Source organism: Callospermophilus lateralis, chromosome 4 (assembly GCF_048772815.1).
Source record: "Callospermophilus lateralis isolate mCalLat2 chromosome 4, mCalLat2.hap1, whole genome shotgun sequence".
NCBI lineage: Eukaryota > Metazoa > Chordata > Mammalia > Rodentia > Sciuridae > Callospermophilus > Callospermophilus lateralis.
In genome coordinates, this window is record NC_135308.1 from 121,794,689 (window position 1) to 121,808,799 (window position 14,111).

The window sequence follows — 14,111 nt, forward strand, 5'->3', positions numbered from 1 at the left end:
GGCCTTGTAAAATGGATTTGGAAGAATTCCTCCCTTTATGATTTTTTGGAATAATTTGAGATCTGTTATTACTTCTTGGACAGTAGTTCAGGCCCATAGGTGGCAGTTGGCAGTGGGAGATGGCAGCAGGAAAACACAGTGGCAGGAACTGTGGTACCAGCTCTCAGTCCTGGTGGCAAAGACCCACAGGTGGTTAGCTGCAGGGGGAGGTAATGGTGGAGAACCATAGTCTCTGCTCCATGGTTCCTAATTTCAGGCCCAACACAAGAGTTCTTAAAAGATGGAAGAAAGAGGCAGGAAAGCAAAGAAGGACATGTGACAACAGATATAGAGATTGGAATGATTCCCTTGATGGAAGGGACCATGAGCCAATGAATGTGGGCAGCCTCTAGAAGCTGGCAAGGCATAGATTCTCCATCTAAAGGTACACAGCCCTGCTGACACCTGAAATCTTGATTTCTTTCCTGTTTTCATATTCTAACTCTCTAGAACTATAAAATAATAAATTTGTGTTGTTTTTAAGCCACTAAGTTTGTGGCAATTTATTACAGCAGCAATAGGAAACTAATAGAGACAGCTTTAATGAAAAATCCGAATTGGATTGCGGTGGGCTGAAGCTTCACCCGTCTTATATTATGGTCTTATACAATAGCAGGCAAGGAGATATATGGTAAAATATATTAAATGCTACTAATTACCTGTTTGGCCTTCAGTTTGGGATTCCTTGCTAAAGAGGCCTCCGCTGACGGTTAGAATCTGTATCTTGTATTTCTTGCCTGGTGTTAGATCTTCAAATTTGTGCTGTTTGGCAGTAGCTGGCTCTGATGTGTTACTCAGAAGAATTCCATTTTCATTTAGAAGCAGGACATCATATCTTTCTGCCACACCAGCAGCTTTTTGCCAACTTACTATTAAGGAATGACTGCTGTATGCATTGTCTGCACTTAGTCCCTGGACAGATGCTGGAACTACAAAGAAACAAGAGAAGCAAGAAAACTCAGGTAATATCACTTAGGATAAAGTAATCAGTTGAGAAAAACTCTCTGAAGTCTCCTGGTAGAATACCAATGCCTCTGCTTTATTTGTGTCACATTGATTATTTCTGTGTGTCCTCTGGGAGTAAAGAGGAACGAGTATTTCTTGGCCTGAATTGTCTGAATAGCTATTTTGGTTCTCCAACAGGTAGAAAAGTTAGTGAAAGTGACACAGAAGAACACACAGAGTGATGCATATCTGTTTCCAAAAAGACTACTGAACAAATCCACACAATGAATAGTTTGGATGGCTCAACTGTCATGTTTAGACTATACTCCCAATATTAACTCATGTCAAAACTTCCAGCCTGATTTAAGCAATAGTAGGTGATAGTATTTGTGTTCCTGGTGTGCAAGGCAAAATAATATTTTTAATAATATTTTCCATTCTAGGTTCATTTCTTTTTTCATTCTAAATAATCTCCTTAGAAGATTTAATTCATTCCCATGGTTTGAATTGTCACTCACCTAGTGATGACTCTCAAATTTGATGACTTTCCAAACTGAAGATGCTCAAATTGAATTCCTCATCTCCCTCCCCCAACTTTCTTATTTCCCTGTATTTCTACCTCTTGGCCCAAGTGAGACACTTAGTTTGTCACTCTTACCTTCGTACAGAGAATCAAACCTAAGTCTTAAAATTTCCATGTACTATAATCTCATATATCTTGAGTTTATTAACTCTCTCCTTCTCTCTTAGGACAACAGCATTTCTTGCCACTGTCTCTTACTTTGTTACTTCCATGGATTCATTCTCCCAGCACTATCATGCTGACAGCTCTTAAATGGCTCTCTATAATTCTAAAACACCTTACCAGGTATACAAGGCTCCTCATGTTTTGATCTATCTACTTACTTGGCTACATGGCTCACATTCTTATTTCTAGCATACTGAGTAGCATAAGGGTCCTCAAATGTGCCATGCTTTCTCTCACCCCCAGGTCTTTGCTTTTTCTGCTTTAACTAAGTCAACTTAAACTTCACCTGGAAGAGCTGGAAGACCTCTTGATCTTTGTTGAAACATTACTTCCTACTAGAAGCCTTCACTGACTATTCTTGTTGGTTCCCACAACACATAAAATCCCGTAATTTGTACAGTAATCGCCTGTTTGCCTCTCTGTCTTTTTCACTAGATTATAAGGTTCTTGAGGGCAGTGGCTGTATCTTTCTACTGAATCCTCACTTTCTAACATAAGCCCTTGCTTGCATCAAGGTTACAGGTATAGAATGTAGCTCTAGATATGAACTAGAGGCAGAGGAGGGTATGGCATAAAAACCCCAGGTCCCAGAACAAAATAAGTGCTCCTGAGAATGGGAAGCATAAGAAGTGTTGCATCGTGGTAGAGGAAGCATGGTGCAAGAGATAGATTTGATTTGTAGCTCTAGGTGTCATTACATGTATCCTTGGTAATGCTTCATAAACTTTCTGAGCCTTACTCTCCTCATCTGTAGGATAGAGAAATGATCTCCCTTATAGAATGACTAGATATCATTTTAAATGTCTGGTATATTTCAGGAACTTATTTTTGTTTAAAAATAATACATAAAATGAGGATATTAACATAAATAAAGATATCCATTATTCACTCATTTGATACTTGTTCTTTATCTATCATGGGTAAAGAAGATGCAGAAGAACATTTTTTTCTTAAAGAACTTTGAGAGAAGGTTGAAATTTTGAGAAATGCAGTTATGAAGCCTTGTTAAAATTTTTACATTATTTAGTAGTATAAAAAAATTATTCAAATGATTTGGCTTCCAATTACTTTTGATTTGTTTTGGAAATCTCTGTTAAGAAAGAAAAATGCAAAGAAAAAATGAGAAAGGCTCTTGAAACCATAGTGAAGCATACAAACTTAGGTGGTTTTATAATTGGAGTTTCAACTTGTGAACAGCCAAGCCCCTTCACCGACCCTTTATGGAGAACCATGAGCGTTCTACAGTCTGGCCCTCCTCCAGGAGGGCGCTCACCTGTCCGGCCGAGTGCGTCCATCTGGTTCCTCAGCGACCCGCTGACGGAGGCAATCACAATCTGGTACTGTTCCCCCGCCTCCAGTCTGTGGAACGTGTGCTCAGAGATGTGCTTGGGGATGGTCTGAGACTCAACCTTCTGATTCTGCCTGAAGGTCGACACCACATAGGAATCAACATCTCCGCCACCTGGGGTCCAGGTCACCGTCAGGCTATCTGTGGCTCCATTGGGAGAGATATGAATATTTTTGACAGCACTAGGAACTAAAAAAAGAAAAGAAAAGAAATTTAAGAGCCATCAAGGGCGGCAGCTGCGGCACATGCTCAGGGTCCAGGTTCCGAAGAGGAGGAGGACGTAGTGCGCAGAGAAGTGGCTGCAGAAAACATACCCAAGAGCATTTCCACAGTGTATCCTGGGGAACTAGGACCCACTGTGTCCTCAACACCGTGACCACTATAGAAGATGATCATGGGAACAGCAAGAGTAGTCAAGCAAAAACCTTTTTACTGAAAAAGCTGCTTGAATGTCTGCTGAAACGTTCAAGTTCACCAAAAGAGAGGCACCGTTGGAACATTAATGAGCCATCACAATGCAGCTGTCCTTTATTTTCTTTTTGATAATGTGTGATGACCCTTCCCTTTTGATCCCCTGACCTGCATTACCTTGGTAACCATTTCATTTTTTTCATTTGATTTCATTTTTCATTTTGGTGTAACATTGCCTCTCAAAGCGTAGCACACTGATTTCCTTAGAGATACCCCTTTGCGATAAATTTGCAAAATGCTGTCATTATTTTTTATAGTAAAATTCTTTTCAGTTTTATACAAATAAAAAAGTTTTTTTTTTTTTTTTTTAAAAAGAGTCATCACTTAGAGAATGAACTATGGAAAATGTCAACCAAAGTTTTCAGGCAGGGCTGGGGGTGTAGCTCAGTGGTAGAACCCTGTCTAGCATGCATGAAGATCTGGGTTCTATCCCCAGTACGGAAACAAACAAACAAAAACAAATGTCATGCATCTACTGAAAAAGAGGACGTGACAAAAAAGTATCAATTTGCCATTTTTCTCTGATTTTCCTGCCTGACCTGAAGCTGATGGGGAAAAGTTTAGAGGGAGGTCAAGGTTAATGAATGGAAATGAAGAACATCAGTAATGTAGCAAGGGGCTGGTTAGACTGCCTTACTCCAAGTCTTGGTTTACTCATTTACTAGCTGGTGACTACAGGCTAATTAATCAATCTTTGTAAATTACAGTTTTCTTGTAAGAAAAATTGCAATGATGATGATAATAACCACCCATAGAGTTGTGAGGATTGAACAAAATGTAGATATAAAGTGCTTTGCTGTGGGTCTAGCTCATGGCCAACTGTCAATAAATATCAACTATTACAGCAACAGTCCTAAAAGAGTTCCAAAGAAGTGACAGTCAAGCAAGAGAGTTATTTATTAAAATATATAATATAATCTGTGTATCTCACAAACACCAGCTAGATTATCAATTCAATGTCACTTCTTTGAAAGCCTCCTCCATATCACATTTCAACTTTATTAATCCAGCTTGGACAATGTCATTGTCACTATCAAGATAACTCTCTCCCTCCTCTTGCCATCTCCCTTTTACTACTCCAAATTTATCAAAATACCTGGGATACCCAGTATGTTAAATACACCACTGTATCTAATCAGGTTCAAGAACAGTACCTAAGTTACCTGTTAGGCCTTCAATGAAGGCTGACTGCTGTACATCTCCACTTATCGTCAAGACGAGAATTTTATACTGGCGCCCTGGTGTTAGGGAGGTGAACCTATACTCGGTTGCAGTATTTACTAGGTGAAAAGGAGGAAATACTTTCATGTCATTGAAGAGCAACTGGATCTCATACTGGTCAACGTCCCCATCAGCTCGTGACCAAGTTACATGCAGGTCCTCAGTGCTCCTATTCCGCAGTGTTAGATCTTTAACCGGCTCTGGGACTAAGGAGAAAATGAGAAGATACCTCAGGAAAGGGACTGATTGGAGTTTACCTACACAATAATTTATGAATCACATTCAAGGAACTGGCAAACATCTCTCTTCCCCAAATAAACCACTCAAGCTACTTCATGCATAATTAAACAAGAAAAATTGGAAGCAGCTATTAAAATTGTGATTTTTTTTTCTTGACATAAATCTTAAATGCTACATGTTGGTAGAATATGATTATAAAATGAGTTATGATCTCAATCATAAGATAAAACACGAAGTCTAGAATTTTAATGCCTTAGTGCAGGAGGACAGGGAAGAAAAATGGAACATTTGGTCTTCTTACTCCTCCACTATGCTTGCTTTTATCTACCAATAAATATTCTGTAATTATAGGCCATGACTTGGCTGGATGAAGTTAGCTTCAAGTAAGACTCCGTGGGAATGCAATTTACTAATCAGTAAGTGGAGAAAATGCGAGGCTCAGATATATCATTTACTCAGTGACCTTCCTGTCCAATCAAAAAAAAAAAAAAAGATTTTGCAAATTTTTCACGTACTTGTTCTTCCATTCCCTTGTTCGCTGGCTTCATATTGGCCGCTTATTGTACTAACGGTGACACTGTACAACCGTCCAGGGACTAGCTGAACAAATATACACTCATTTTCCGACTTGGGAATGCTCTTGGTTTGAATGAAGTTGTTTTTGTTTTTGATGGTGACTTCATAGTGATCAAAGTCTCCAGTGGCATGCACCCAGGACACCTTTAGGTAGTCACTCCTGGCCGAGTTGCTAACACTGACTCCTTGGACCTTGTCAGGCACTGAAACAGAGAACAGCGAAAGACTTAGTGATTCTGAGTAAGCAATTGATCAGATCAATTTGGGACAATAAAATAAAGTGACTAGATTTTTACTGTATGCATTTAAAAGAAAAATCTTAGACCTCTTGATCATGAATCTCAAGGGGAAAGACTGTTATGCCCGTTGGGGTGATTAAATGGATCTTTTAACATAACCTGATGAACACATTCTATTCCTCTTGTTTGCCTATACAAAATGGTACTTATAAGATTGGATAATGATTTATTGTGCATACACAGTGAAACATGTCATGATTAATGTCTTCTATTTAATCTAAAACACAAAGGTGTAGCTTTCTTGCCTTTAACATCAAGATACAAAATATGAATGAATCTTATAAATATAATACATGAAAAAAATCTAAGTCCCTAAAAGATTACATACTGTATTTTACAATGTTAAAGACACTAAAATTTTAAAACTCAGAATTAGAACTGTACATAGATGCAATAAAACTATATAAGATGGAAGTAAGTGAGACGTAAACATGAGTTAAGATACTGGTTACCTTGGAATGGATTAATGGGGTGGAAGCCACATGATTTGATACAGATCATTGTCAAAATCCTAGATTTCAACTTTTGTAGTAGTTTCTCATGTACATCTTAAATTATAAAACATTATTAACTAAATGCCAAAAAAATAAACATGACTGAGGAGGTAGCTCAAGGGCAGAGTGCTTGCCTAGCATGTATAAGGCTGTGGGTTCAATTCCTAGAACCATGACAAAGAAAAAAAAATGACAGTTGATGCATGTTTTTCTGAGTCAAGAATTATAATTAATGCTATTCTGTGTATCTGAATCTCCACAATAAATACATAAGCAAACACAGTTTTTCCCCTCAATCAATGAATAGATAAATGCATATTACTAGGAACACTGTAAATAAGGCAATACGGTATTTAAAGCATGATATTAAGGATATTCTCATTTTTTCATTTGGAGTTGAATTTTGCTTTAATAGTAGATCACAGATTCATTTCTATCTGGCTATAACCAGATATTATAAATATTCATGAGAAGGGGCATTGAAAAGAGGCATAAACTTAGGTCCAGCATACTAAACTTATGTCCCAATTTTATCATGTCCTCTAGGCTTGTAAAACCTCTATATGTGGCTTGGTATACATTTAAGGATTTTCGCTTTGACCACATGGCAAACCTGTGTTCAAATATTCTATTTTTTCCCCAAATCATAAAATGATCCAGAAACTTCAGTATTTTGGTATCTAAGCTATATTTTTTCATGATGCTTTTCACACTTAAAAACTGCATTAACATCCTTTGTTGGATTATATTTACTGTTTAGTTTTATATTAGAACATAGCTCACCACAGATATACAGCAAGGACAGGTATGCTATGACATTCACCTCAAGCCAGTTACACTGTTGCTAGAATTTGGTCTCACCAGAGTTAAGGTGAAATTCTGAATTGACACTCTATGGGTGAGCTAAGAAAGGTCAATGATCCAGGCAATTTACTGAAGGCGAAGCAATTATTACAGGAAGAAAAACTAGGCTGAATGCCATGCTAAGTCAATAAGGCGCTCTCCAGGTGGAACAAGAGGTAATTTGTGAGAAGAGCTTTGATGCACGATGAGATGATGAGATACAGAACTAGAAATATTGGTATTTTCACTCAAAATGTAGGAGAAGGGCATTAGGAAAGGAAAAAGGAATTAAGATAACCAGGCAAAATCAACAAGACAACAACTCTGACATGACTTTCCAGTTAGAATCATTTGCCTCCATTAGTCATGCACCAAATTCAAGCTCATGCTGTTCAGAGTCAAGAGAGTGCTTTGAATCAAGGATCACTTTTCTTACATTTAGAAGCACTCTTAGCAAAAAGCATTGCAATGTTAATGTCAAAGGGATAGGGAATGCTCATGAATGAACTGGTGTTTACAGGTAGCAAGGGGTTAGAAGTTGGGTGACAATCTCCTTTAATTTCTAGTGATTTTTAGGATCTGAGTTAATAGGAGACAGTGACGTAAGATTACTTTGTGAGAAAAAAATCAGCTTTTTAGGTCTAAGCCATCATTGTGATTATCAGAATGATTAGACTTCAAATGATGTGAGGGTAGGAATAACCTCTTTATATGCCCACAAGCGCTCTCAGGTATGGCATGATGTAATGGTGGAACTCCGATACTGGTCACAGCCATGTGACCTTGGAGAAGTCACACTTTCTCCCTGGGATTTTATCTTTGGATAAGAAGATGGAATTACATCATTCTAAGGACACATTTAATGCTGGTTTTCTGGTAACAAGGTAAATCCATGGTTCTTTACTATGAAATCTGATACAAACCAGGAACTCTGCACATATCCTTCTTATCCCCAACAATTTCATGAGTTACCACACTTCTAAAGTCCACCTAGGGACACCAGATGAAACCCCTCCCCATTTAAATGATTTCTGATTATTAGTTCAATAAATACTTATTGAGTGCCTACCAGGCCCTGGACTCTGTGCCAGGTAACAGGATGATGCCTATAGTCCCAGATCCTCATGGAGAAAGAGAATTTTTCAATGTGAAAATCAACCCAGAGCTCAGTAGAAAAGATTTGACAAAATAGTGACGTCAACCTTAAGCAAAAACTCAGATGTAAACCCCAGAAAGCCTAAATATATTGGGAAAACGGTAGCTGTCTATATTTAGTTCTTTCTAGCACATGAAAGACCTGACATTCATTTGCTAAGATTTCTGCTCCCTAGTCTCAGAACTATAAAGGTTCACATTTTCACCTTCTGTGAGAAAGGATGAATGGTTGTCTTGACCAACGGACACTTCAGAAAGGATTTTAGGACAGAGAGCTTTGTAAGCTCTGGAGTCAATCAGAACAAGGTTTAAATCCAGGATCTAAAACTTAGTGGCTGTTTAACAAGGTAAACAGTTGGACAAGTTACTTAACCTTCCCTGAACCTTGGTTTCCTGATCTATAAAATGGGAATCCTAACAACTGCCTCAAGAAGGAGTTTCTAAGGATTAGTTAACATATGTAAACCAGGTCATAGCAACTAAAAAGTACTCCCTAAATGGAAATACTTGTTAAACGATTTGAATAGAATGTGAATTCTAACAAAAATTGTGTTTATCTTCCTCTAAAGCTCATGTCTACTCACATGAGGAGTTTCTTGGGTTAAAATCCAAATTCTCCATAAGGAGTTTGTGATCTCAATTGCCTTTCATCCTAGCATGACAGGATTGTCACAGCTCTGTGATGCCCTGAGCCATATAACCTATTGGTTCTTATGGAGCCCTGTACCTTCACACACCCTTACCTGTCCGCTCTTGGCTGAAGGAATGATTCTCATACTTGCCACTCCTTGTAGTTATGGTCACATTGTAGAGGCGGCCTGGGGTGAGGGAGCTGAAGGAACACTCACTGACAGACTTGGCAATGACCAGGGACTGAACCACCCTGCTCTCGTGGGAGAGGGTCACCACATAGTTATCCACATCTCCAGGCGCTGGCAGCCAGGAAACACTGAGGTAGTCATTACGACCTGAATTGTTCACCGTCATGCCACTCACACTGGAAGGGACTGTAATTTTAAAAGGGGAGAAAATTTAAAAAGGAAAATGATCAAAAGTCCAAGTCATCTATGTGGTCAGCAGAAATCATGAACTGAGGAGAGCTAATGTGATTACAGAAGAGGTCAAGGAAGTGTGAAGATTTTACTTTAGCTTCTAGCAGCTGAGTGCTCCTATGTCAGAAGGTTAACCAAAATAAAAATGCAAGGAAACTTTCCGATGCCTCATAAATACAAGGATGCCGCTACTGCACTTTTAGGGGGTTGCTGTGTGTAAAGTATTTTCAGTGGGGGCATTTTTATGTGAATGTGGTAAGAAGTCCCCTATAGGAAAGGGAACAGATATTTTAACAATCCAAATGAATCAACCTGAACCAAACTCTTCACTAAAGCACAGATGTTTGAGGGAAAAGGTGGAGAATGAACAGCTTTTCTCAAGTGTGTAGGTTTTGGGATACCTTCAATCTTCATGTGAAGAAATCATTTATTCCTGGGGAGTTTGACAGCTAACATAACTGGGGCTGGGGAGGGGTGGTGGTGGTGGTACTGTGTTTTCCCTTTACAAAGCATTTCCTGCCCTCTAGTGGCAAGATATAAGCCTCAAAGCCTACTCTGGATGCAGTAAGTCTGGAAACTGGACCAAATGTGGGCATACAGCTGTGATGGAGGCAACCTTTCTAGAAAGGTGTCAACTCTAATCGTTTCCTTATGTTATTTGGGGACCAAACGCCACAAACTTTTACTGAGAACCTACTATTTGTCAAGAATATGAAAATAGAAAGTGTGGATACCTTCAAGGAGCTTCCTGACTAGAAGTAGACAGATGGTAAATTAGTAACCATGGTATAAAATAACGTTTGTGCTATGTAACAGAAGTAAGTGTTAGTAAATAGTACTGCCATTAGTGAATACCAGAACAAAATCCCACAGAATATATGAATTGAACTACTGTTTTCATCATTAGTTGATTAACCTCAGCTCAATATTTTTATGTAATTGTCAATATACCAGAATATGGCATATAAAGGCGGGATTTGACTTCCAAGAATCCTTCTAATTTTACTGTTATTTGTGAGTTAAGCCCCAAAGCTTACTTACATAAAAAATTATATACACCTTACTGAACAACTTTGCTAAGATTGATCCATGTATATGGACACTTCCTAGCTACTAAGATAAACTTAACTGGGTCTGTCTTTAGGATGTTTAAATAGTTCTGTGATGGGGGGCTATGGACTCAGATCTTGGTAAGCTACAAATACAAACATGTTTCATCTTACCTGTTCTTCCTTCCACCACCACTTGTCGGGAGGAGATCCCTCCACTCACTGTTGTTACCACCACGGAGTAAAGGCTGCCTGATTTCAGAGAGTGGAAGCTGTATTTGTTGGTCTCACTGGGAACACTTTCATTTTTGATGACCACATTTTCATGGATCAGTAAGACTTGGTAGAATTCTATGTCTCCCAGGGCCTCAGTCCAGTTGGTAAACAGACTACTGGTCATCCCTTGGTTGGCCACATGCAGGCCAGTTACTTGGGCAGGTACTAAAACACAGTAGACCAAAGACAAAACAAATGACACTTAGTTACTCTAAGGAACCGTAATTAAAGTGGGCCAAAAAATGGAGACAGACTTGAAAGCACTAAAAATGAATTTGTGGGGCTGGGGATGTGGCTCAAGCAGTAGTGTGCTCACCTGGCATGCGTGAGGCGCTGGGTTCGATCCTCAGCACCATATACAAATAAGATAAAGATGTTGTGTCCACCGAAAACTAAAAAGTAAATATTAAAAAATTCTCTCTCTCTCTCTTAAAAAAATGAATTTGTTGTTTTTGCTATAGACCCTCAGTTCTACTTCCTATGGCATAGGAGAAGTGCTCCTATACAGGGACTCTACTACTTTGAAAAAGTGGTTTAAATAGGAAATCAAATTATTTAGGATGCAAGGATGAGATGCTTGCTTACTAAACCATTTGATTTTAAATTTTAAATAGTGAAGGCTGCTGTATTTGAAGGCTTCTTCTTAAAATCTTTTTAAAATTTATTTTAATTAGTTATACATGACCTAGAATGCATTTTGACATATCATATATAAATGGAGTATAACTTCTCATTCTCATGGTTGTACATGATGCAAGGCTTCTATGCTTTTCTCTTTTCTTATCTTAACCCATGAGAACTCAAAGCCATGAGATCACTTTAAGCCACGGGTTAATACAGGTGGTATTAGGAAATCTTTTCAACCCAGTGATTACGTTATGGTTTAGCAAACTGGTTGCTTCTTTACTGGCACATTCTCAGATCTATTATTATTATACCCCAAAATCCTACAATAATATAAACCACACTATTATATATTAAAACAATGATAATTTGAAGTCTACCAAATTATGCAATGCCCGTGTATGAACATATATATAAATTTATATGTGCTCATTAAAATAATGATGATGATTATAACAACTATTGAATATCTACCATGCGCCAGTTATGGGCTCAATGTATTATAGAGGTTGTATTATTTGATAGCTCATTCAAAACACTATAAAGTTGATTCTCTTTACTAATGAGAAAACCAAAGACCATTAAATGTAAGTTTTAAAGCTTTTATCACACAGTGTTGACAAATAATAAACCTGGGGTTCAAGGCTAGATCTGTCTAACCCCTAAACTTTTGACCCTTTTCTAATTAGCAATTATCATTGCTTTCTACTATCCATTAGCAAATCTTTTACACAGATATTGAAGTTGGCACTCTATTGAGAGATGTTTTTATTTGTTCTTCTTCCTTAAATTATAATAATCAAAGAGATCAAAACTCTAGCACACTCCTTCTCAAAGTTCACTAAGATACAAACATATTAAAAAAAAATGCTACTATACATATGGATCCAAAGTTCCTTTCCAATTTGAAATTTTATATGGCAAGCAAAGGAACTATAATACCAAAACAATTTTGAAATAGGGAACGAAGTTGGAGGACTAATATCACCCAATTTCACTAGAAAGCTAAATGGATCAAGATAGCATGACTGGCAAGAGGCAGAAACAAGACTTGACGGCGCAGAACTAAAAGTTCAAAATAGACCAATGGTGGGGGGAAGTATATGTATGTAAAAATGTACACATTTATGTACATACATATATGCAGTTACATGTATATGTATTTGTATGTATATATGTATATATATGTATATACAAATCCATATACATATGTCTGCATATACATATGTATATATTAGTCGATTTGTTTTACAGAGATTCAAAGGCAATTTAGTGGAGAAAGGCCAGTCTTTTCAACAAATAGTTCTGTAATTATTAGATACATTATTTTCTTAGAAATTATTTCATTTCTTATAAAAAGAAATGAAACCTCAACCCATATCTCATACCATATATAAAAATTAACTGAAAATGGTTCATAAACCTACATTTAAAGTATAAACTATAAATCTTCTAGGGAAAAAAATTTTTGGTGATCTTATGTTAAGCAAAGTTTTTTTAGTTGGATACCAAATGCATGATCTATAAGAGAACCAATCAATGGGAGACCAAAATTAAACACTTCTATTTAGTAAAAGACACTTCTAAAATCATGAGGAAATAAGCCACACGACTGGAAGGAAGCATTTTCAACACATATTTCTGACATAGGGCTTGTGTCTAGGACAAAGAACTTTTAACATTCAGTGATAGGGCTGGGGTTGTGGCTCAATGGTACAGCACTTGTCTTGTATGTGTGAGGCACTGGGTTTGATTCTCAGCACCATATATAAATAAATGAATAAAATAAAGATCCATTAACAACTAACAAAAATAAAATTAAAAAAGAAAACCCTCAATGATAAGGAAACAAAAAATCCCTGTTGAAAAGCAGGTAAAACATTTGAACTGAAACTTTCCCAAAGAAGATAAACAGAGGTGAATAAGCATACAAAAGGATTCACAAAGCCCTTAGAAATTATGGAAGGGCAAATTAAAACCACATGTGATACCACGGACCTACTAGAATGGCTTAATTTTAAAACAAACAAACAAATGAAGTGACAAAACCTAGTACTGCTGAGGATGTGGAGGAACGGGAATGCTCATACATTGCTGATGGGAATGTAAAATTTGACAGCGTAGTTGGGCATGGTGGCACAGGCCTGTAGACCCAGCTATTCAGGAGGCTGAGGCAGGAGGATTGGTTAAGCTCGGGAGTCCAAGGCCAGCCTGGGTAGCATAGCTAATCACACACACACACACACACACACACACACACACACACACCACACACACATATATGTAAGGGGTGGAATCTTGGGGAAGTAATAGGATCATGGGGACACTGAACTCATCAACAGATTAATCCATTGATGGAATCATAATTGAATGGACTATTGGGAGGTGGTGGAAACTACAGGAAGTAGGGCCTTGTTCAAGGAAGTAGGTCACAAGGGGAGTGCCCTGGAAAGATATATCTTGTCCCTGGCCCCTTTCTTGTCCTCACTCTTTGCTTCCTGGCTGCCATGAGGTGAGTACTTCTTGCCATAATAATCTGCCTTGCCAAAGGATCAGAGCAGTGGAGCCAAATGACAATGTACTGAAAAATAAATCTTTCTAGATTTATGTTGATTTTCTCAGGTATTTTGTCACAGTGACGAAAATCTAACACACTTCTGTGTACCATACTCTCTTCTCAGTGCTGCCCTATTTCTTTGCTCTGTTTTGTTAAAAAACATTCCACCGGAGG

At 37.9% G+C, this 14,111-nt stretch overlaps 1 protein-coding gene across 4 annotated transcripts in view; it reads right to left on the reverse strand.

Annotated features, from left to right (window-relative positions):
* Positions 1 to 14,111, reverse strand: part of Ptprb (protein tyrosine phosphatase receptor type B) — a 119,955-nt gene that overhangs the window by 51,981 nt on the left and 53,863 nt on the right. For all 4 annotated transcript variants that reach the window (XM_076854865.1, XM_076854867.1, XM_076854863.1 and 1 more), the window contains 6 exons: positions 10,655 to 10,921; positions 9,123 to 9,386; positions 5,528 to 5,791; positions 4,715 to 4,978; positions 3,006 to 3,269; positions 699 to 968 (listed from right to left, as the gene is read on the reverse strand). In XM_076854865.1, the coding sequence (XP_076710980.1) occupies positions 699 to 968; positions 3,006 to 3,269; positions 4,715 to 4,978; positions 5,528 to 5,791; positions 9,123 to 9,386; positions 10,655 to 10,921 (1,593 nt within the window). The remainder of the gene's footprint in view (positions 1 to 698; positions 969 to 3,005; positions 3,270 to 4,714; positions 4,979 to 5,527; positions 5,792 to 9,122; positions 9,387 to 10,654; positions 10,922 to 14,111) is intronic.